Source organism: Sitophilus oryzae, unplaced genomic scaffold (assembly GCF_002938485.1).
Source record: "Sitophilus oryzae breed Bouriz unplaced genomic scaffold, Soryzae_2.0 scaffold_942_pilon_pilon, whole genome shotgun sequence".
Taxonomy (NCBI): domain Eukaryota; kingdom Metazoa; phylum Arthropoda; class Insecta; order Coleoptera; family Curculionidae; genus Sitophilus; species Sitophilus oryzae.
In genome coordinates this window covers 2,765,284-2,789,386 of record NW_022147575.1, presented here as the reverse complement: position 1 = coordinate 2,789,386, position 24,103 = coordinate 2,765,284, and the positions used below count along the sequence as shown (strand labels likewise).

At 30.6% G+C, this 24,103-nt stretch overlaps 1 protein-coding gene across 1 annotated transcript in view; it reads left to right on the top strand.

The window, feature by feature from the left end:
• LOC115890977 (gamma-aminobutyric acid type B receptor subunit 2) overlaps window positions 1-24,103 on the top strand; it is a 43,199-nt gene that overhangs the window by 17,516 nt on the left and 1,580 nt on the right. The window contains exons 6-12 of the mRNA XM_030911351.1: window positions 5,012-5,194; window positions 7,284-7,484; window positions 7,541-7,601; window positions 10,119-10,253; window positions 12,369-12,484; window positions 12,646-12,771; window positions 19,606-19,884. Coding sequence (XP_030767211.1) covers window positions 5,012-5,194; window positions 7,284-7,484; window positions 7,541-7,601; window positions 10,119-10,253; window positions 12,369-12,484; window positions 12,646-12,771; window positions 19,606-19,884 — 1,101 coding nt within the window. The remainder of the gene's footprint in view (window positions 1-5,011; window positions 5,195-7,283; window positions 7,485-7,540; window positions 7,602-10,118; window positions 10,254-12,368; window positions 12,485-12,645; window positions 12,772-19,605; window positions 19,885-24,103) is intronic.

Below are 24,103 nucleotides of genomic sequence, written 5' to 3'. Positions count from 1 at the left end.
TACTTTCACTAAACATTACCTTTTAAGTAAGAATTTTACATAGAATCTTTCAAGTTCTCGGTGGCCGCGTGGTTAAAGCGTTAGGACTTTACGCTGCTATGACGTTGGAGCGGTATAGTATGGCAGGTTCGAATCCTAGTAAAGGCGACTTTTTTTAATCGTTTTTTTTTTATTTTTACATATTTTTATATATTTATTATTGATTAATACAAAGTTTAGTAATGTGTTTCTTCATTTTTTTTAAATTACTTATACGCGCATTCAAAATTTCAGCTAAATCGGAAAAAAAGTTTATAATAACTTAGTGTCTAATGTTGTATAGATAATGAATGGTACGGAAACCTTCGTGCACGAGTCCGATTCGCACTTGACCAATTTTTTTTTAAATTGTCTCTAAAATGATGTGGAAATTTGGAAAACATAAACGGAATTAACCATTTTAGAACAAGCAGAAATTTTAATGAACAATGCATTATTTTCAATATATCATTAATAAAAAAGTTGTGTCCTCTTGTAAAGACAATCTGGGGACATACTGTATATAGTTTTTTGTCAACCGGTAACTCCTATTTTTTTATTTTTTTTTTCAGTTAAATTTGTAATTTTATTTATAATAAAAAATCTTAATTTGTTACACAGCATGATTGTTCTTGGTAAAATATAGCCGTTTCAGATGTTTTAAAATTTTTAATAGACATAATTTTTAGATCTAATGACCTATATCCTATACCGGGTGCGTCTCTAAAGTGACACACCCCTATAACTTTTTATTATTTCAGATAAAAAACGAAAATTAATATGTTAGTATATGACATAAATTAGGAATGATTGACGTATTCAATTATTTTTTGGTCACTTCCTGTTTCACCGGAAATGACTACAGCTTTTGACACCGGAAATGACTAAAGCTTTGAGATTTGATTTGAGTTATAAAAAACGTTATCTACAGTTAGCGCAAACTGACTTAAAACTGTTTTAACTTTTTCGTTACAAGTGAAGATCATTGCCAAAATTCAAAAATAATTAAGTTAACACACGACTACACAGTGGCCCCGAATTCCGAAAAGGTTATATGTATACCGGGTGCGTTTTAAAAGTGGCTCACCCTTATAACTCTTTTGTTTTTTCAAATAAAAAAACTGGATTTGGTATGTTAGTATATGACATAAATTAGGATTTATTGACGTATTCAATTCTTTTCGGTCACTTCCTGTTTCATCGGAAATGACTATAACTTTTGATTTTTAAATGGCACCCTTCGTATTTTTTACTTTATTCGATAGAAAATGACATTCTGAATAGAATGACATATCATATGTCAACTTTTGACATTCTCGCGTAATAAAAAATCGTATTTTAAAATCCAATTTAGAGTACCATGGCTATGTTAAAAACACTAATTCTTATTCAAGGAGCCTTGGAAAACCAGATTTGATCGTCTAATGTTTTTAGTGCCTTGTCCTGGCCAATTAGAAAATCCTTAAATCGTATTTTTAATCATATCTCAATATTTTTAAATGGAACGAGGGTTAGCATATTTGGAAAAAGCATTTTTTTACGAATAATTTGATACCATACACTTGGTATGTCGAGTCAAATTTTCGTTTCGAACCGCAAGTTATAATTTCAAATAAACCATATGCGAAATTGTCAAAAGTTGACATGTGATATGTCATTCAATGCAGAGTGTTATTTTCACTAGTAATACCACTAGAGGTCAAATTATTTCCGGAAATTTTGCCGAGTCGAAGACGAGGGATAATTTTCTAAAAATATTCATGAGCGAGAAAAAATTTTAGGATTTAATTTGACCGCGTGTGGTATTCGGTAAGAAAATTCCACACCAAATTGTGTTTGAAAATCAAATAATTAAAATGTATTTTTCGATTTTTGGTCGACTTCATTATTTAGTTACTATGGTAACTAAGTGACACACAAACCTAAAAACTATTTCAGTTTTGAAGCTGTCAAGCGGCACGGCTTAAAAAAGGTTTCGCTTCGGTCATGAAAGCAATGAAAATATTCGCCAGGAGATTAAGCAGTTGACACCCGCGAATACTAGGAAATCGAAGTCAAGCGTATGGAAGCAGTTTACAAACTTCCATCTCAGCTTTATAATTGAAATGTATCAAAATTATCATGTAAGCAAATAAAAACCAGACTCTCAAAAAGATATTCTGTCATTATAAACGTCAAAAAATTTCCAGTATAATTCGCTGTTGGCTACCCCACAAGGAAAACATTTTCACTAAAATTTATCCGTTGCCATGGTGATTTGTCAAAAAAACACGTTTTGATTGGTTAAAAATTACATGTGTGGAATTTTCTATCAAATAAAGTCAAAAAATACCTAGGGTGCCATTTAAAAATCAAAAGTTGTAGTCATTTCCGTTAAAACAGAAAGTGACTAATTTATGTCATATGCTAACATACCAAATCTCGTTTTTTTAACTGAAAAAACAAAAAAGTTATAGGGGTGAGGCACTTTTGAGACGCACCCGGTATTTATATCAGATACAAATAATATGATTTACATCATAGACTTAAAATAAAATATAGACTGAGCATCTCATTCATAAATAGCTGGAACATGCGGTCAGACAACGTCTTGTTATTGTTGTGTTATTGTTTTAGGTTATAACGAGTGCGACACGAGCGATAGATAGGTTGTCTCTGTCATAACGGTCGTTCCCTGACGACTCTGCCGAAAACACAACACTGTCTTTCGTTTCTCAAGTACACCTGAACTCTCCGTATCATAGCCGGGTAACTTTTTTATTTTAATGAAGCTATAATTAAATTAAAAATATATCGTATTTAAATATTTTATTAAGATTTAGGACAGGTTTTTTGAATAAAAGTTTAGAAAAAAACGTCTTAGAGTCCAAAAAGGATAAAAATAATAAAATACACGTTATAGAAGAAATTTTATAATCGAAATTACGTAATTTTTGAAATTAATAATAAATTATTAATTTTAGTCAAACATTTACAACCCCTAATATTAATCAAAACAGGATCTATTTCACAGATATAATAGAATCGGCGACAGGGAGAGAAAAAAAATATGATTTTTGTAATTTTTTTTCTGGTTAAGTGACGTCTTATTATGTAAATTAGAGAAAACATAAATCTGTTCCATTAAAGCAAGGAAGGTGATAGGAAGTGGATAATATGAAAACTACATTTATTTAACTCGGTACTGTCTTTATTATACCGGGTGCGTTCCAAAAGTGGCTCATCCTCATAATTTTTTTATATTTTCAAATAAAAAATTACATAAATTAGGATTGATTGACGCATTCAATTGTTTTTGGTCACTTTCTGTTTCACCGAAATGAATATAACTTTTAATTTTTAAATGCACCCTCGGTATATTTCTACTTTATTCGATAGAAAATGATAACAATTTAATTTTTAATAATAATATTGATTTCTGAATAGAATGACATAGCATAATATGTCAACTTTTGACATTTTCGCATATGGTTTAATTGTAATTGTAACACGCGGTTCATAACGACAATTTGACTCGAAATACCAAGTGTGTGGTATCAATATATTCATAAAAAAATGCTTTTTCCAAATATGCTAATGAGTCTCCCTTGTTCCATTTGAAAAAATTGACATATGTATGATTAAAACTACGATTTGTACATCTTTTAACCGGCCTAAACAAGACACGAAACCCATTAGACGATCAAAACTATTTTTCCAAGGCTCCTTGATTAAAACTTAGTGTTTTTAACAACACCATGGCACCCTAGATTGAAATTTAAAATACGATTTGTTTTTAAGCGACAATGTCAAAAGTTGACATATGATAGTCATTCTATTCAGAGTGTCATTTTTTATCGAATAAAGTAGCAATATACCGAGGGTGCCTTTAAAAATCAAAAGATGTAATCATTTCGGTGAAACAGGAAGAGACCAAAAACAATTGAATACGTCAATAAATCCTAATTTATGTCATATACCTACTAACATACAATTTTTTTTTGTATCTGAAAAAATAAAAAAGTTATAGGGGTGAGCCACTTTTGAGACGACCCGGTATCTTAAAAAATATTGTTTCATAATGTAATATCATTTTAAAATTCTTGTATGTTATTTTAGATTCTGAAGATAATTTTAAAATAAACCGGAATATATTTTTAATAAAAACATTATTAATTATTAACAGGGTTATAATTATGATTTTGTTACAATGTAAGTAAGTCAATATTGTAATGTAAGAGAAAAAATTCAGATTTTACATTTTACTAAAATATTATCTAAATAAGCGCCTTTCTACAACAACGCCACTGACTCCTAATGGGTAAATTAAGAGTTGCCTAAAGGTCGAAAGTCGTTTCAAGACTTAATTGGATTATTTAAGTCAAATTTCTTGCAAATTAGGCACTGGCGAACCACATTTTATAGTTCTTGAACAGAAAAAGTCAATAAAATAAACACTTAAGGACTACAAGCTAAGAAAATGCGTTAATACAACCGGGGAGATAGCGGCAACAAAGCTTTACCGCACACGTGCAACACGTACTACAAGGTAATAAATGAATGAATAGGCTCCCTCGCCTCTAATCGGTGTTGTCATATTGTAAAGAACTTAGCCTTTTTAAACAGTATCCGACTTATAATTTAGTAGTATAAGGACTATTTAATACATCTCTGGAATATTAAAACCTACTTTATTAAACTGTAGTATTAATATCTCAATATATGTGTATAACAAGAAAAAAAATATTGATAATATTAAAGACGTGACAACATAGGCTGGATGAGGAAGGCTCGGTCGACTGTACCCAGAAGTAAACATGTGTACAAAAAAGGTTGTTTGTCCGCGTTGAGATGTAAATAGTGTAGTCTATATTTTATTTTAAGTCTATGATTTACATATATAAGGTAGAATAAAAAAATAAGTTTCCAAGATAGTTTTGTTCGGTAATACATTAAATAAAATAATCGACAGTGTTGTTTTATAATAAAACATTAATTTGTTATATTAATCTAGATATACGAGCTGAATATGTACGGCAATGAATATGTATGGATCTTGGAAAGGCAAGAAGATAAATGGTGGGAAGGAACATCTGGTTGCAGCCAGGTAAAATTAAAACAAGCTACCGAAGGCGTAATCACGGTGGGAGATTTTGATAAGCTCCGTCGGGATCAGTTATTTAATGAAACAAAGAATGTAAGTTAATATGAAGTTCATAACTTGTCTGTATACGATTATCAATGTCTTTAAATTAATTTTTCATGGTTTTAGTTCTTTAATTTTAGTCAAAAAGTTTTTATCTCGGGTAAAAATGTTTTCGTCTTTTATAAAAAACATATTCTTACAGTGCAAGGACTTTTTTGAAGAAATGATATACAGGATGGTCCAACTGTATTCCGGAAACTTCGACAGCATATTCTGCAGATAAAAATAAGTAAAAAAGTTTGTGTAAATGTATGTCCTAAAATGCTTAGTTTCGGAGATACAGAGTGTAGAAGTATCATTTTTATTTCGATTTTTTCCAAATAATTTCTGAAGTAACATCAATATCTATATGAATATTGGTACCTGGAAGTTTTTTGACATGAGAAATTTGATTTTGATGTCAATATGACTCCTATTTGTAGCCGGCGCTACTTACTTGTGTTTTAACTGTTTTGAAGAGTAATATCTTTTCGTCCGTACCTGTATAAAACTACTGAGTGAAAAAATATACATTTCTGTGAGTTTTTACGTAAAAAAATGTCTCTTAGTAAAAATCGCTACGAGCAGCCGTTCTCAACATATTTAGAACGTTAATAGTCAATACTTGTTATTATTGACAAAAATAAATATTTTACCGAAATTATAAATTTGGGAACTTTTATTTTTTTCAGTTAATCATAAATTTTTCTTCGAAAAAATGATGATAAAACAGTTTCTGTTGAACTTTTAGCACAAAAACATTTCAAATTTATAATTTCAGTATAATAACTATATTTAGTCAACATATTTAATTTAGATTTTAAATATCTCGAGAAAAATTACTTGTAGCGATTTACCAAAAACTTTTTTTGCATAAAAACGTCGTAAATTTGTATTTTTTACTCAGTAGTTTTATACAGGTACTAACGAAAAGTTATTACTCTTTCAACTAGTTAAAAAATATGTAGGTGGCGTCCTTTACAAGTAGGAGTCACATTGATGTCAAAATCAAATTTCTCATGTCAAAAAACATCCAAACACCAATTTTCGTCGAAATATTGATGGTACTTCAGAAATTATTTAGAAAAAATAGAAATAAAAATGGAACTTCTACACCCTGTATCGCCGAAAGTAAGCATTTTCGGACATACATTTTTTATACGAACTCTTTTTACTTATTTTTATCTGCAGAATATACTACCTTCCATTCTGGGGTACGTGTTGTGCGACTCAATTTGACCGCATTTTCAGGCTCCAGAAGAGAGCTGTTCGATATTCACTGGGTCTAAACAGCAGAACTCATTGCCAGGACTTTTTTAAAAAATTAAAAATATTGACTCTTCCTTCCTTATTTATATTTGAATCCGTTTGCCTAATACGTAAACATGTATCACCTTCTCAAGAAAGACCATCTCACACTTATCTACTCAGGAACGCGGAGCAAGATCTTTATCTACCTACCCCACGCTCAGGGTTAGTTAAAAGTTCAATATTATACAACTCGAAAAAAATGCACAATCACCTGCCATTTGAAATCAAATCCATAACATCATTTTTTTCATTTCGCAAAGCATTGAATTCTTATTTACTAGACAAGGCTTTCTACGCCGTAAATGAATTATATTTTGAAAATCAAATTTGATCTTGTAAACACTGGTCTAATGTTTGCTATTGCTATATTTACTAATGACATCGAAATGAATTTATTTAGAGGTCATTGATATTTTACTATAAACTAGCTAAATATTTTTGAATATTATTTTTATTTTTTTGTTCTTTGACATTATAAACATTTATAAATGTTTATTTTAACAATAAGACTGACAATATTATTTGTATAATGTTTTGTATTATCTTTTGTTTGTTTGTTTGTGTACCTTGTTTTTTTACTTTGTTTGTTAGTTTACCTTTGTCTACAAATTGAAAAATTTTTTGACAATAAAGGCATTTATTATTATTATTATTATTACTACCAAAGTTGCCGGAATACAGTTTGGACCACCTAAATAGTTTATTAACAGCTTATTAATATCCAGCCAACCGACTTTTCAAATTGTATTTTTTTGTAAAAAAAATATATAAACTATTGTATTTTTTATAGGAAACTTATGAACTGTACCGTTTATTATCGGAAACTGGTGAGACCAAAAATGCCAGACTGGCTTACGATGCTATTTGGACCATGGCTTTGACTTTAAGAGAAAGTCATGTGGGTATGTTGGAAGATTTTAACTACAATAACAAAGAAATGGCCTGTTTATTTGTAAAAACAATGAGAAACTTGGAATTTATTGGCATATCTGTAAGTTTTTCATTAAGATATCAATATTTTTCACTTTCAAATTATTTTATTTTAAGGGTCCGATAAAATTTACTGGTGCTGATAGAGTAGGAGATTTTGTAATCAGCCAGATTCAAGGTAAACGGTCATGAATAAAGTATGATTTGTATGTATGATATTCTGCCCTTTTAGTCAATATACGGAGATATTCAAACATATTTTCAAAATAAGGTTGTATAATTTTAAATGATTACTAATATTTTTTAGATCAGTAAATTTTTCATTTCATAAATACCAAAATGTAATTTTCTATATACACAGTGGTTTCTTAAATATATGATAATTTAAAAACTAAATTTGCCACACATTTTAAACTCTCCCAAAACTATAAAATATTAAATAATTATTCCTATTTTTAAATGGAAATATTATACAGGGGAGTCTTAAATAAGAACAAATATTTTCAGGGCTGGTCAATACTTTCACCAAAATATCAACACTTTGTTTTCCCTCGTATAATTGGCAGATGAAACTTGTATTTTTAATTTAGAAAGAGATACTAAAAAGTACAATAATTTAGCTACATATTGCTTAAAAAATCATCAAAATTGGCCTACTAGAACAAAATATATTAAACATTAAAGTACATCTAACATTTTGAATGTTACTAACATCAAAATGTTAAGGTGCCTGTTTTTCGTGGCGGTGAGTGTATATTTAAAATCAACGTTTATAGTCTAATTTTCGGTATTTATATGATTATTTCCCACTGCATCAGAATATAATGAATCCTATTTATCGCACTTATTCGGTAAAACACATATTCAGGAATTAATTAACTTGAAAATCTACTTTAATTTAGGTATTAAAACAGCATTATCCTAAAAAAATATTAAGATCATAAATACACGTATTCATTTTGGGCTTTCAGTAGCGTTTAATGTACTAATTAACTCAAGTAGTTTTACGGTCGTGAACTGAATACATAATACGCTATAAACATGAGCAAATGCACAAACATAATTCGCGTTAAAACACCACTTGAAACCATTAAATTTAAATTGTATTCATTAAGGAATTTTTTTCATACCTTGAAAAAAAACAGTATGTTTTGCGTCTGCAAAAGAAATTTAACTGGATTTTTTTTTGTCAAATATAAAATGTTATATTTTTTTATAGTTTTAAACTGTATATAAATACAGGGTGGTCCGAACTGTATTCCGGAAACTTCGGCAGCATATTCTGAAGATAACAATAAGTAAAAATGTTCGTATACATGTATGTCCTAAAATGCTTAGTTTCGGAAAAACAGAGTGTAGATGTTTCATTTTTATTTCGAGATTCTTTCCAAATAATTTATGAAGTAACGTCAATATTTGGATGAAAATTGTGTGAGAGTTTTTTGACATGAGAAATTTTGATGTTAATATGACTCCTACTTCTAGAGGGCGCCACATACATATTTTTTAACAGGTTTGAATGGTAATAACTTTTTGTCCGTACCTGTATAAGACTACTGAGTAAAAAAATGTACATTTATGACGTTTTACGTAAAAAATTCTCTTGTAAAAAACGCTATGAGTTATGGCTCCCGAGATAACTGGAATCGAAATTATGAATACCTTTCATCATTGACCTAAATTAAATATGTTGACTAAATAGTTATTAGACTGAAATCATAACTTTAAAAAAAAATTAACACAAACCGTTTATCATTATTTTTTGCGGAAAAATTTATGATTAATTTAAAAAAATATAAATTTCCCAAATTTATTATTTCAGGCAAATAATTATAAACACGCGTTGAGTGTTTATTTTTTGTCAATAATAATATGTATTGACTATTTCCATTCTAAATATCTTGAGAATGGTTACTCGTAGCAATTTTTACCAAGAGGCATTTTTTGCGTAAAAAGTCACGAAAATGTATATTTTTTCACTCGGTAGTTTTATACAGGTACGGATGAAAAGTTATTACTCTTCAAAAGAGATAAAACACATGTAGGTGGCGCCTCCTACAAATAAGAATCATATTGACATCAAAAACAAATTTCCCATGTCAAAAAACTACCACACACCAATTTTCATACAAATACTGACGTTACTTCAGAAATTACTTGAACAAAAAACGAACTAAAAATGAAACTTCTACACCCTGTATCTCCGAAACTAAGCATTTTAGGACATACACTTATATGAACTTTTTTACTTATTTTTATCTGGAGAATATGCTGCCGAAGTTTTCGGAATACAGTTCGGATTACCTTGTATATCAACTTTAGTTCGTAAACTCATTTTCTTTATAAATTTTAGATTTTGCTTGTTATACAGGGTTAAAACGCCCTGTGCAATAATTTTATGAGCAAATTTTCCTACAACATAATTTATCAATCGGAACCTTTCAATCAAACGGAGCATTTTGTTCTTTGTTTCATGTCAAAACATGCCTTTGCTCATTTTTATGAGCGAAATGAACTTGTTACCAACAATTTGCAATTATAGAAGTTGATAATATAGGTTTTCGAGCATAGACAATATAGACATTATTTTTGGCTGGTGAAATGATCTGGGGAATCGCACTATGCTCTTTTTAATTGACTAAATGTCTTTTTCAATCAATTCTAAAGTGAAATGAACGTTGAACTCAATTTTCAGACGGCCGCATAACTGATGTGGCGTTATACGATTCAATTAAAGATAAACTGAATTTCGCTTGCAATGGCTGCCAAAAGATTTACTGGTATAATGGACTGATACCGATTGCTCAACGAATTTTAAAAGAGACACTGGGTAAGACATGGCCAGCTTTATATATTATTAAACAGAATATATTTTTAAATAATTAATATAAAAAATCGTTCTAACCACAGCTTATTCATATTATCCAGCTGGCCGACAATTATTTTATAGGTTGATCCAAATTGTATTCGGGAAACTTTGGCAACATATAAAAATAAGTAAAAAAGTTCGTATAAATGTATGTCCTAAAATGCTTAGTTTCAGAGATACAGGGTGATTTTTATTTTGATTTTTTTCAAATAATTTCTGATGTAACGTCAATATTTGGATGAAAATTGGTGTCTGGGAGTTTTTTGATATGGGAAATTTGATTTTGATGTCAATATGACTCTTATTTGTCAGGGGCGCCACGTACATGTGTCTTAACTGGTTTGAAGAGTAATAATTTTTTGTCTGTACCTGTATCAACCTACTGAGTGAAAAAATATACATTTCCGTGATTTTTTACGTAAAAAATATCTCTTTGTAAAAATTGTTACGAGCAATCGTTCTCAAGATATTTAGAATGGAACTAGTCAATACATGTCATTATTGACAAAAAATAAACATGTTGAGTAGATAGGTATTTGACTGAAGTTATATATTTGGGAACTTTTTATTTTTTTTAATTAATCATAAATTTTTTTTCGAAAAAATGATGATAAAACAGTTTCTGTTGAACTTTTGGCACAAAACATTTCAAATTTATTTGAAATGTGATATTTCAGTCTAATAACCATTTAGTCAACATGTTTAATTTATATCAATGATGACAGGTATTGATAATTTTGATTCCAAATATCTTGAGAACCATTACTCATAGCGATTTTTACTATTTAAAAAATGATGATAAAACTGTTTCTGCTGAACTTTGAGCACAAAAACATTTCAAATTTATGATACAAATTAATATCTAATAACAATTTAGTCAACATATGTTTAATTTATGTCAGTGACGACAGGTATTGATAAATTTCAATTCCAAATATCTCGAGAATCATTACCCATAGCGATTTTTACCAAGATATCTTTTTTACGTAAGAAACATCTTAAATGTATATTTTTTTACTCAGTAGTTTTATACAGGTACAGACGAAAAGTTATTACTCTTCAATACAGTTAAAAAATATGTAGGTGGCGCCCTCTACAAGTAGGAGACATATTGACATCAAAAGCAAATTTCTCATGTCAAAAACTCCCAGAAACCAATTTTCAACCAAATATTGACGTTACTTCAGAAATTATTTGGAAAATATCGAAATAAAAATGAAATTTCTACATCCTGTATCTCAGAAACTAAGCATTTTCGGACATACATTTATACGTATTTTTTTACTTATTTTTATTCTCAGAATATGCTGCCGAAGTCTCCGGAATACAGTTCGGACCACCATGTATATTGTGACTTGTTTGTATCTAAGTAAACAAACAAAACCGTATAGTACGAGAGCTAGCAACGTCGGAAAAACAAGTATTTTAAGACGTCTGGCTCTTTGATATATCTTTTACTATGCTCTCTAGAACAGCATGCGGCTCGTCTAGCTGCCGGTAAACGTTGCGTTCCCTACTGCGCATTGAAAGAGGATCCTATATTTTTATTAGTCCTTTAAATTCTAGTATTGAATATAAATCGAACATGTCTCCATAGCGCAGTGCGTAGAGTTTCCGACCACGAACCGATGATTCAGAGTTCGAATCCGGGTCAGGGCAAATACTTTTTTATTTTATTTTCGTTTATATTCTGATAGTAAAGTATTAAATATTTGTTTTTTTGAATCACTAGAATTATTAAATATATTTATTATAGCCCTGATCTGGATTCGAACTCTGAACCATCGGTTTGTGGTCGGAAACTCTACGCACCGCGCTATGGAGACATGTTTGATTTATATTCAATACTAGAATTTATAGGACTAAATTAACAAAAAATATAGGATTTTCTTCCGATGCGCAGTAGTGAACGCAACGGGTTTCGGGCCGCATGCTGTTCCAGAGAGCATAGTAAAAGATATATCAAAGAGCCAGACGTCTTAAAATACTTTCTCGAAAATGTTGCTAGCTCTTAGACTACGTGAAAAGTCAGGTAATTTTGTTGGTAATATTGGATTTAATTTTACCTTATTTTAGTTAATATACCAAACGCTCTGTATATTATAATTTGTGGAATTTCTTTGATGGGTATAGCGATATCTCTAGTATTCTTATATTTCAATATGAGATTTCGACAGTTGAAGACAGTAAAAGTAAGTACATATGAATTATTTGGCATTTTATCAATTAATCATATAACAGCTATTAGAAATATAAAATACAGACACTAGAATTATTTTTCGATCTGCTTACATTTTACAAGTACATCTTTTTACATCTTAACGAGAACTTACTGAATATTTTTATATTTCAGCTTTCTAGTCCAAATCTTAACAACATCGCTGTAGTAGGTTGCATTTTAGTTTATATCTCCGTTGTGTTATACGAAGTTCACAATATAACCAAAATGTGGCAACCATATGCCGACGAGTTATGTTCGGTAAGTAAAGTTATTTATTGAAATCTGGTTTGTAGATTAAATTAGAAACTCCTCTAAGGTTACACAAGAATGTTTAGTTTTAATCATTGTCTAATATTAATTACTATATAGGGTGGTCCGTACTGTATTCCGGAAACTTCGGCAGCATATTCTGCAGATAAAAATAAGTAAAAAAGTTCGTATAAATGTACTCCTAAAATGCTTAGTTTCGGAGATACAGGGTGTAGAAGTTTCATTTTTATTTCGATTTTTTCTAAATAATTTCTGAAGTAACGTTAATATTTAGATGAAAATTGGTGTCTGGGAGTTTTTTGGCATGAGAAATTTGATTTTGATGTCAATATGGCTCCTATTTGTAGAGGGCGCCACCAACATATTTTTTAACCAACTGGTTGGAAGACTGATATCTTTTCCTCCGTACCTGTATAACACTAATAAGTAAAAAATATACATTTACGACGTTTTTTATTTAAAAAAGATCTCTTGGTGAAAATCGAGGTAATGGTTCTCGAGCTATTTTGAATCTAAATTATCCAATACTTGCCATTATTGACATAAATTAACCATGTTTGCTAAATAGTTATTCGACTGAAATCATAAATTTTACATATTTTTGTGCCAAAAGTTCAACAGAAACTGTTTTAGCATCTTTTTTTAGAAGAAAAATTTATTATTAATTTAAAATAGTAAAAAGTTCCCAAATTTATCATTTCAGTCAAATAACAATCTACTCAACATGTTTATTTTTTGTCAATACATTAAATATTTCGACAGAGCTGCAAGCTCACAGAAAACTTAATTTTTTTCACTTAAAATCATTTTAATGACTTAAATCATTTGATTTTAAGTCATATTTTGAAAGCTGACTTAAGACTTAAAATTTAAGTCATTTTCAAAATGACTTGTGATTCCGAAATAATTTTCTTCCGTAAGAGAAAAAGTTTTAAGTCATTAAAAAAAGATTTAAGTCTTTTTCGAAAATATTTAAGCCACTAAAAAAGATTTAAATCTTTTTTAACGACTTAAGTCATTTTATGAAAGCCTTAAATATTTTAAAAGATTTAAGTCTTTTATGAGACTTAAGTCTTTTTAGAAAAGATTTAAGTCTTTTTTTATATATTTTTATCGTAAATTTTTAACAGCGGCATCAAATATGTGTTTACCATTTTTAGTTTCATAAAAAATAGCAACTGTGAAAACCGTATCTTTGTACCGCTGCTCATAAACGAGAAACCCTGTAAAACACTCAAAAATGGGGCAACCTGTACAAAGTACCACGAAATTTAATTTTATTTAGTTGTTTACATTATATTTTATTTTAATCTGTACCTACAATAAATTAATATATAGAAATTTTAAAACATTTTCCGATGCACGTCATCAATCACATTGAAATTGACACTAAAGCCTATAAACCTGAGTAAATGAAATTTTAGCAAAAATGTTTAAATTTGTTGACTAATTTAAAATACCAAGCAGCTCTTCATTATACTTTATAGAGCAAATGATTGTAACAGATATTTTATTTAGATTAAGGCTGCAAAAATTAGTTTAAACCGATTTTTATTATCTCCTTGTTGGTCACATTGCGCCATGTTCAGCAATGTTATGTATTATTTGACAATTATCCTAGTGTCACCCATTATTTTGTATAATATCGCGTTTTTGATTTTTTGGGAGTTATTGTCGTTTTTTGCCGTCTTTCATAGTTTTTTTTCTTTTAAATTGGACTTCTCAGCACGAACAGTTCTTTTAAGAACTAAATTTTCGAGATTTTTTACTGCATTTTTTGAAATTGTGGATTGAAAATATGCCGAAGCCTTTAAACAGTCGAAGCAAAGCACTTGTAGCTTCCCTGATAAATATTTTGAGCGCGAACGTGTATTGTATTGTATTGATTAAGAGTGGGTCCCATGAGACCCTCCACTGCGGCCGCGAAGGCCTATTGTGGCTCAGTTTCTACAGGCTCTAATATACAAAGAGCGTCAAAGTTCAAGACCCAGCCTTTTAACATAGGCCGTTATGTCTGAGGGCGATATGTCTCCTATGTCTGATAGGTCTAGCATGGGTTTACCAAACATCTCAAACCTGGTCCTGCCCCCAGCGGGGCAGGTACACATAACGTGCTTCATTGTTTCGTCATCTTCCATACAGAGTCGGCATTCGGCGTCTTCCACCAGTCCCATCCTCTGTAGGTGAGATCTCCGCCGGCCGTGGCCCGTGTACACTGCAGTGAGCGTACGCGCTCCATTCCTACCGGCCTTTAGGAGTTCTCCTGTTCTATGTTTGGATGGCCCTGCTAGGATTTTCTTGGCATGTTCCATTCCGGGACTGGAATGACAGTTCTGGAACCCATTCACGTCGCACCCCTAACCCATTCACAGAGCCTGTCTCTTGCGAGATTTTTAGGAACGCTAAGTGTCGGTTCTCGGCCCCCGAATGGCGAGCCTGCACCAATTTTGGCGAGGGAATTAGCACGTTCATTCCCTTCTAGGCCGACATGTCCCGGTATCCATATTAGCGACACTTGGTTCCTATCTCCTAATATATTGAGTAGTTTCTTACGATGAAGAATCGTCATAGACGTGCTTTTCGTTGTCTCAAGTGCTTTCAGCGCGGCTTGACTATCCGAAAAAATGCATATTGTTTTCCCGGTGTATTGCTGTTCTACCAGCAGTTGCACACAGGTTTCAATAGCATATAGCTCAGCTTGGAAAATTGTGGTGTGTTTTCCAAGACTGTGCGAACGTGACAATAAAGGTCCTTTATTACCCTTGAATGCAGTCAGAGAAGTAAGATTGATTGGTAAGCACATTATACCACTTTCAAGTTATTTCTACTTATTTCAATTTGTAGCAAGTAGCTGCTGTCTTAAAAAATATATGTAAAAATTAGATACTAAATATATTGTTCGTCACTTTTAAATTAAGATTCATCTCATAAATCCATCACAATCTGGCAGCGCTGTCCCATCGCTTGTCACTCAACGTCGATGACGTGCATTGGAAAATGTTTTAAAATTTCTATAGATAATAAAAAATCATGGGTAAAAATTAATATTAACATTTAAAAAATAGGTATTTAAATTGAATTCTGGTTATCTTGACTCGAGGGAAATTATAAGGATTTAAGTCATTTTACTGACTTAACTTGCAGATTATCATAATTTAAGTAAAAAAAAAAGACTTATATAACTATACAAAAGTCATATTTTCTTGGGCTTAGGTTCGTTAATAAATAATAAATTTAGTTTTTTTTAAAACATCTTCTGGCGTTTCGCCCTTAAGTTCGGGGCATCTTCAAAAGTTTTTATTATCTAAAAAATGTTTTTTTTATTATAAATTACAATGTCAAAATAAACACTAAAAACATTCATACAACAAATTAAACTAATATACTATATAATTGAGTCAATTAGCTAACAAATACAATTAAAAAACAAGAAAACATGTAATTTAAAAGGGATACGCACCTTCAGATTTTTATTTTTTCAGGATGTTCGTGCTATTCAGCAGGTCTTGCTTTAATAGTTTACTGTATGTTAAGAATCGTATCAACACTTGGAATGCATTTTTTGTTTTTTTTTGTTGTTTTTTGTTTGGATAAATGCGTCTTTCTGCTGGTCACAAAATTAAGGGTCCTATATCGCATATTTACATTAAGAGTACCTACTATGATTCGTTTATTTTTCTTATCTAGCGTTTATTTTTTTAGATCGAAATGTTATTGTATATATTGTAAAATTGGCCTATTTCAGTCTTGTCATTAACGGCGTTCGGATGTTTTTTTTATTTCTATAACTTCTTTTATAGCCAACTTGTTATAATTTGTGTCTCTATTAATTATTTTTGTGTTATGGTAATCAAAAGAGTGGTTAGTATTTTCTTCGTGTTTGTGAAGTGCAGTTTTTGCTGATTTTTGGTACTTATGACCATTTATTCTATTCTTGAGAAGTTGGGATGTCATTCCAATATATATTTTAGGACAATCAGAACATGGAATTGAATATATAACATTTGATCTTTTCATAGTTGGTACTTTGCTTTTAAGTTTAGTAAACAAAAAGTTGAGATTATTATACGTTTTTTGACAGACAGTTATATTATGTTTTTGTAGAGTATTTTTTAAATTCTCTGAAAGGTCGTGAACATATGGTAAGGCGACATAGGTGTTTTTTTCTGTATTACCACTTTCTTTTTTATTACTGATCGAAATTGAGTTATAAAACTTATAAGTTCTTTTTTTAAAAATTTGATTGATTTTCTTAATATTATAATTATTCCCAACTAAAGTCTAGCTAATTTTTTTCAATATGGTAGGTCTAAATTGTGGGGATGTTAGAGCAATTGCACGGTCAGTTAAACTTATGATGACACTAGTTTTTTGGCTTTTGGAGTGATTGGAGTGACCATTGAGATATCTACCTGACCAAGTAGGTTTTGTGTACCACTTAGTCAAAATTTTGCTGTCCTTTCTGATAAGAGTCATATCAAGGAAGTTTATTTCATTGTTATTTTATAGTTTTCTGAAGTAAATTGTAAATTTTTGTGAAACTTATTAAACGCTTGTTGGATATCAGTTACTTTATCGTTTGGTACGGCAACTAAGCAATCGTCAACGTAACGTTTAAAAAAAATGATGTTAAAATTTAAATCTCCTATTACAGTCTCCTCCAAAAACTCCATTACCATTTGTGCTATAACTGATGATATAAGGGAGCCCATAGCACATCCATTTAGTTGTTTATAGAAGGCTTCGTTATACTGAAAATAATTCAAAGAGAACATGAGATTGACAGCCTCAAAAAAGTTATTTTTTGAAAGTGTGGTATGCTCTTTCAGAAGGTCCCATTTTTTATTTAGAACGGTTTGGACCAACTCGTAAAGTATACTTGTGTATAAGGACACCACATCTAAAGACAAAAGTTTGTAACCTTGTGGAATTGTTTGGGTTTTAAGAACTTCCTTGGTCAAGGAAGTTCTTAAAGGAAAACGAGTCTTTAATGTAAAATTCGTTTTGACATGTTATTTTAGATATACAATCTGCCAAATATATTGATAATTTATATAAAGGAGATCCTATATACGATACTATTGGCCTAAGTGGCAGATCTGGCTTGTGGACTTTAGGTAGACCATATATTTTAGGCGCAGTTGGGGTTATGTATGCTTAAGTATTTTGAAACATTTTCATTTATTTCGTTTTCGTTTAATAATTTTTTAACAAAAGTATTATTTCTATTTTGAAATATATTCGTAGGGTCACTGTTTATTTTTTTATATATGTTGTTGTTAAGCATATTTTCCATTTTATCTTCATAATCGATCTTGTTCATAACGACAGTTTTATTGCTTTTATCTGGTCTTAAAATTATTATACTTGGGTTTTCCTTTATGAAATTCCTTGTTTTATGAATGTTATTTTTTATCTTTTTTTGAAGTTTGTTTTGTTTTATTTTTTTATGTTTAATTTTAATTTTATGGTTAGTAATTGCATTTGTAATTTCAGCTCTAATCAAATTTTTGTCGCTGTCAGATTTTCCTTTTATTACTGATTCTACGGCCGCTATGTACTCTGTCGTAGGTATATCATGTTCTCTTGTAACGTCCAGAGCAAATTTTGGACCTAGTGATAAAATTTCAGCAACACCTTCTGGAATCGGGGTGTTTGATATATTTTGGATCCAGTTAGAATTATAATTTTATATTGGTGTTATGTCTTGTGTGTTTATTAGTCTATTTAACTTTTTTTGATGTTTGTCTTTAATTTTCAAATAAGTAATTTCGCATTTTTTTTGTTCAAGACTCAAAAATGTTTTCAAAGTATCGTTAGGAATAATATTTTTTATTTTATCAATTGTTTCATTAATGCTTTTGTTGATAAGATTTATGTTTTTAACAGTTTGTGTAATAGATAAATTTAATAAATCGAGTTTAGTTTTTGACATAATGCTATTAAATTTCGTCTCAAGGTACGTACCTTTAAAACATAGATGATTGACATTCATTTGTAGAAACTTCGGTGTTACGTCCATGTGTTTACATCTAAGTAGGAATATTCTTCTATTTTTTTGCGTCGCTAATTTGGTATATAACTTGGACATTTCTTTCAATATTTTTGGTGCGTCCAATCCATATTTTACTTTAATACTTTCGTAGACTTAATGCTTTAATGCTTTCGTGACTCAATTATATAGTATATTAGTTTAATTTGTTGTATGAATGTTTTTAGTGTTTATTTTGACATTGTAATTTATAAAAAAAAACATTGTTTAGATAATAAAAACTTTTTAAGATGCCCCGAACTTAAGGGCGAAACGTCAGAAGATGTTTTTAAAAAAAACTAAATTTATTAATTATTAACGAACCTAAGCCCAAGAAAATATGACTTTTGTATAGTTAAGAAATGGTTCAAGAAAACTTACGCAAAAAAGACTTATATAACGTTATATTGATTTAAGTCTTTACAAAAATGACTTGACTTGAAAGAAAATTACTTAAATCAAAGACTTAAAACCTAAGTCATTTGAACTTTATATTAAAGTTGACTTAAGACTTAAATCACTTTGATTTTAGAAATGACTACTTAAGACTCAAGTATTTTTAAAACTGACTTGTTGCAGCTCTGTATCTCGAGAATGGTTGCTCGTAGCGATTTTTACCAATAGACATTTTTAAGGTTTTATTTATTTTGTATAGATAATGAATGGTACGGAACCCTTCGTGCGCGAGTCCGACTCGCACCTTCAAAGCAGTTCAGCTTTGATTAAACAATAATTTCTGTAGATTTTAAAAATAAAATGCTAGAAAACAAAAGTGTTTTTCTGTATTCTAGATTAACGTTTACTTGCTGTCTGCCGGTTTTTCTCTAACTTTTGGCTCGATCTTTGCCAAAACGTACCGAGTTCATCGTTTATTCGCCTACACAACAGCCGGCCTCGTTCGAGATAAACTGCTCAAAGACCAGCATCTAATCGGCCTGATATTGATTCCTTTATTCATAGACACTGCAATAATGAGCTTATGGTTGGCGGTGGATCCCCTAAATAAGCGACTGTATAATTTACTGCTCGAAATTAGTCCAGACGATCCCAGAGTGGTTTATCAGCCCCAGGTAAATCTATACTTAGATTAACTTATTTAATAATATTGCAACAGTTCTGTGTAAGACAAGCGCTTCTTTGATGCTCCATACACTGTGTATACAGGGTTGTTCACCACATACGACAAGGGGTATTGTAGCTAAATGATTTAATTTTTGCAAATTGTAAGTTTTGGGTTCGTTGAAGGACTATTAGAGCTACAATTTAAAAACATTTTTACAAGATACAGAGTGTCCCAAATAAATAAAAAATATCAAAGTTGTATTTTTTAAATGAAACACCCTGTATATTATTGCATTTTCAGTTTCTACGAATAAAAAAAAGGTAAATATGATTAAGGTTTACCGCATTTTCATCTTACCGTTTTTGAAATATTTTGGTTTAGGGCAAAATACAGTAGGTAATAATTTTAATGCTTCATTTCTTTAGACGTATTTAAGTTTTAAAACCAAATATTGTACTGAAGTATTTCTTGTTACTAAATTTTGTGTTGTAATAATAAAAATTATACTACCTTATACAGAGTGTCGAAAAATTTATTTTATATAATTACTAGTTTTAAACGGCAATAACTTGTTTAATTTAAATGGAACATCCTGTATATGTTATCAGAATCAAATGGCACAATTTAATTGTCTATCAAATTGTATTATACCATATTTTAAGACTAGCTTTTGACATTTAGATTATTTTTAAAGATGTAACAAATTTTTAAAGAGTACAGATACTAATTGTCGATATGGTTCCTTTATTTCATTAAAAAAATAAATAAATAAATGCCTTTATTCCCAAAAAATTTTACAATTTGTAGACAAAGGTAAAGTAAACAAACAAACCAACAAATAAAAGAGAATACAAAACATTATACAAATAACATTGTCAGTTTTATTGTTTAAAATAAACATTTATAAATGTTTACGATGTCAAAGAACAAAAAAATAAAAATAAGATTCAAAAATATTTAGTAAGTTTGTACTAAAGATCAATGACCTCTAGATAGATTTATCTCGATGTCATTGGTAAATATAGTAATAGCAAACAGACCAGTGTTTGCAAGATCAATTTCAATTTCAATTTTCAATTTCAAGATCAAATTCGATTATTAAAATGTACTTAAGTCATTTACGGCGTAGAAAGCCTTGTCTAGTAAATAAGATTTCAATGCTTTGCGAAATGAAGAAAATGGTGTTATGGATTTGATTTAAAATGGCAGGTGATTGTGCATTTTTTCGAGTTGTATAATATTGAATTTTTAACTAACTCGTAAAAGAGCTAAAGAGACTAACAGTGCGTAAAGGGTAGGTAGATAAAGATCTTGCTCCGCGTTCCTGAGTGGATAAGTGTGAGATGGCCTTTCTTGAGAAGCTGATACATGCTTACGTATTAGGCAAACGGATTCAAATATAAATAAGGAAGGAAGAGTTAATATTTTTAATTTTTTAAAAAAGTCTTGGCAATAAAAAAACTGTTTAAATATTTGTTAAAAAGGACAAATTAATATGATTCCAGTATTCAAACTACATTAAATGACTGCGTTGATTAATAATGTTACGGATTCCGTGGGTCCACTATTTAAACTCACGATAAAATACTTAACGAATTTATTTTCTCACTTTATACACAATTACTAACTTATAACACACAACAAACTAAGATTCCTTCACCAAATTGTCCGATTTTCAATTTCCACGCGGTATATTCAAATTTCAAAAACTGTCTCAGTTGTCGATGGCTCCGGCTTATATACTCTTCTGGTTTTTATAGAGACACCGTGTATAGCTTTTGAGCAATCTATAATACAAGTTACAAAATTAATGCTAGTTTAGTAAACGTACAGCGTACTCTAAATTAACGTGATACAGAGTGGTGGGTGTATCAGCCTCAGGTGGCATTTTAATTAGGTTAACTTATTCAGAAATTTACAATAGGTCTTTTCAAATATCTAATACGCAAGCTTCCAGTAACTAAATTAAATTTGCTTTATTAAACGTATCCTTTTATTATTTGTTTACAAATTTGCTGCAAGTCCAGAATGCTATCAGCCCCAGGCAAATTTATAATTAGGTTAACTTATTAAAAAAATCGTAACGGTCGTGTTCAAAACATTCTCTTCTTTGATGCCGTTAGCTCCCTCGATAGCTATTATTCAAGCTGCAAAATTAATTTTGTTTTATCAACTACACACAGTGTCCCATTTTGGTTGCAACTTTTTAGCCGACCATACCAACAGGTATTAAGATCGGCAAAAAAAAGTTTTTTTAATTTCACTCAAAATGAGTTATTTGGGTCATAAATGACCTAAATACAAAATATTTTCAGGGTGTCTGTCTGTCTGTCCGTCTATAACACGATAACTCAAAAACCGCTAAACCGATTTTAACCAAATTTGGCACAAAAATACTGTGGCACCCGAGAATCTGGTCATTAGTTTTTGGTGGGGGTGGGGGTTGGTAAGGGGGTATGGGAGGGGGCTAATATATATCTGTATATGTCAAACCGCCTGCACCCACACCAACATATAGAAAGAATCGCAAACGGGCTTTTCGACTCTGTGAACAGAGATACGAGGCTTTGGGCAATTATAAGCTAAACATCGATAAAACTAAAATCGTGTGCACTCCCCGGAAGATCACAACAATGCTATAAAAATCGATGAGCTGTTGGAATATGTAGCGGAATTCAATTACCTCGGCAGTTTGATTTCGGAGAAGGCCAATATCGACTCTGAAATTCAGCACAGGATTAGCAGCCCCTCAAGAGCATTCTGGAAATTAAAAAGACAGGGTTTTCTACAATCATGACTTGAGCACAAAACGAAGCTTGCAGTATACCGAGCAATAATAATTCCCACCATGTTATGTTATATGGAACAAATCCTGGAGTGCATATACCGGATCACTGAACGCATTAAACAAGTTGCAACAGAGACATCTTAGATAACTCTTAAGAATAAAATGGTTCCATCATGTCTCAAACGTATCGGTCCTTGAAAAAGCTAACTGCGAGAGAATTGAAGTCATGATTGCAAAGTCCCGCTTAAGATGGGCTGGTCGTATTCAGAATGCAAGAAAACCGCATACCAAAAGCTCTGCTTTACGGTGAGCTTGTAGACGGTAAGAGGAGGCCGGGTGGACAACTCAAAAGGTACAAGGATATTTGCCACGAAAACTTAAAGGGAATTAACAAGCAGAATGAGTGGGAGGAGGCAGCTCACAATAGAACGGAATGGAGAAGAATTGTAAAGTCAGTTAACAGCGACAACCAAAAAGTAAAGAGGCAACAAAGTAATGAGATTTTTGAATGTCTGGAGTACGGTAGACAAATAACATCACGTATCGGGCTTTTCAGTCACAGAAAAGCTCATGAAAGAAAACGCCTTGCGTGACCATCTTCTGATGCGTGACAAATACTCGTCAGCGAGTAATGGCAGTATGTATGTAAATATAAAATAATTTTTCTTCGTTTTTTTTTTAAATCGAACACCCTGTATATTATTTTCCCAATAGATAGAGAATTAAAAAAATTAAATTTACTTGTATTTAGAGTATTTCAAAATATTTAACTGTTTCGCAGATATTCGCGCTTTTATATTTAATATGTCATTTTCAACAGTAAATTTTTAACAAAGCCATCCAATGGTTTTTCTTTTCATACATTACCGTTGAAAGAACCATATGAAATAATACTGCGTGTGTCTGCGAAACCATTCAAAATTTTGAAATACTTTAAATCCAAAAAATGTCCATTTTTTAACCCTCCATCTAATAAAACAATAATATACAGGCTGTTCCATTAAAAAAAAACAAAGAAAAGTTATTTTATATTTGAGAAAGCTTCTTTAAAGTCATACATAATCAATATACTAATATATGTCATTTCAAGATTAATCCATATAAGTATTTTGAAGGAGTCGGTTAGTCTATACAGGGTGAGTCTTAAATAAGCGTAAATATTTTTAGGGGTGGTACATTTCGACTCCAGAAACACAATTATGAGTTTTTTCGCGAAAAATGTTTTGTATAGTTTTCAATTTTTTAATTTTTTTTTAGTTTTTAGTTAAAAAACATATGTAAGGTGATCTGAAAAGAAGTCAAAAATTCAATAATATACAGGATGTTCCATTTATAAAAACTCATTCCGATCCACTCACACTTTTTTGAGCCACCTATAAAAGTTAAAATATTTTCCTGAAATGCAAATTTTTTATTCTAGGATGCCCATATATTTTTT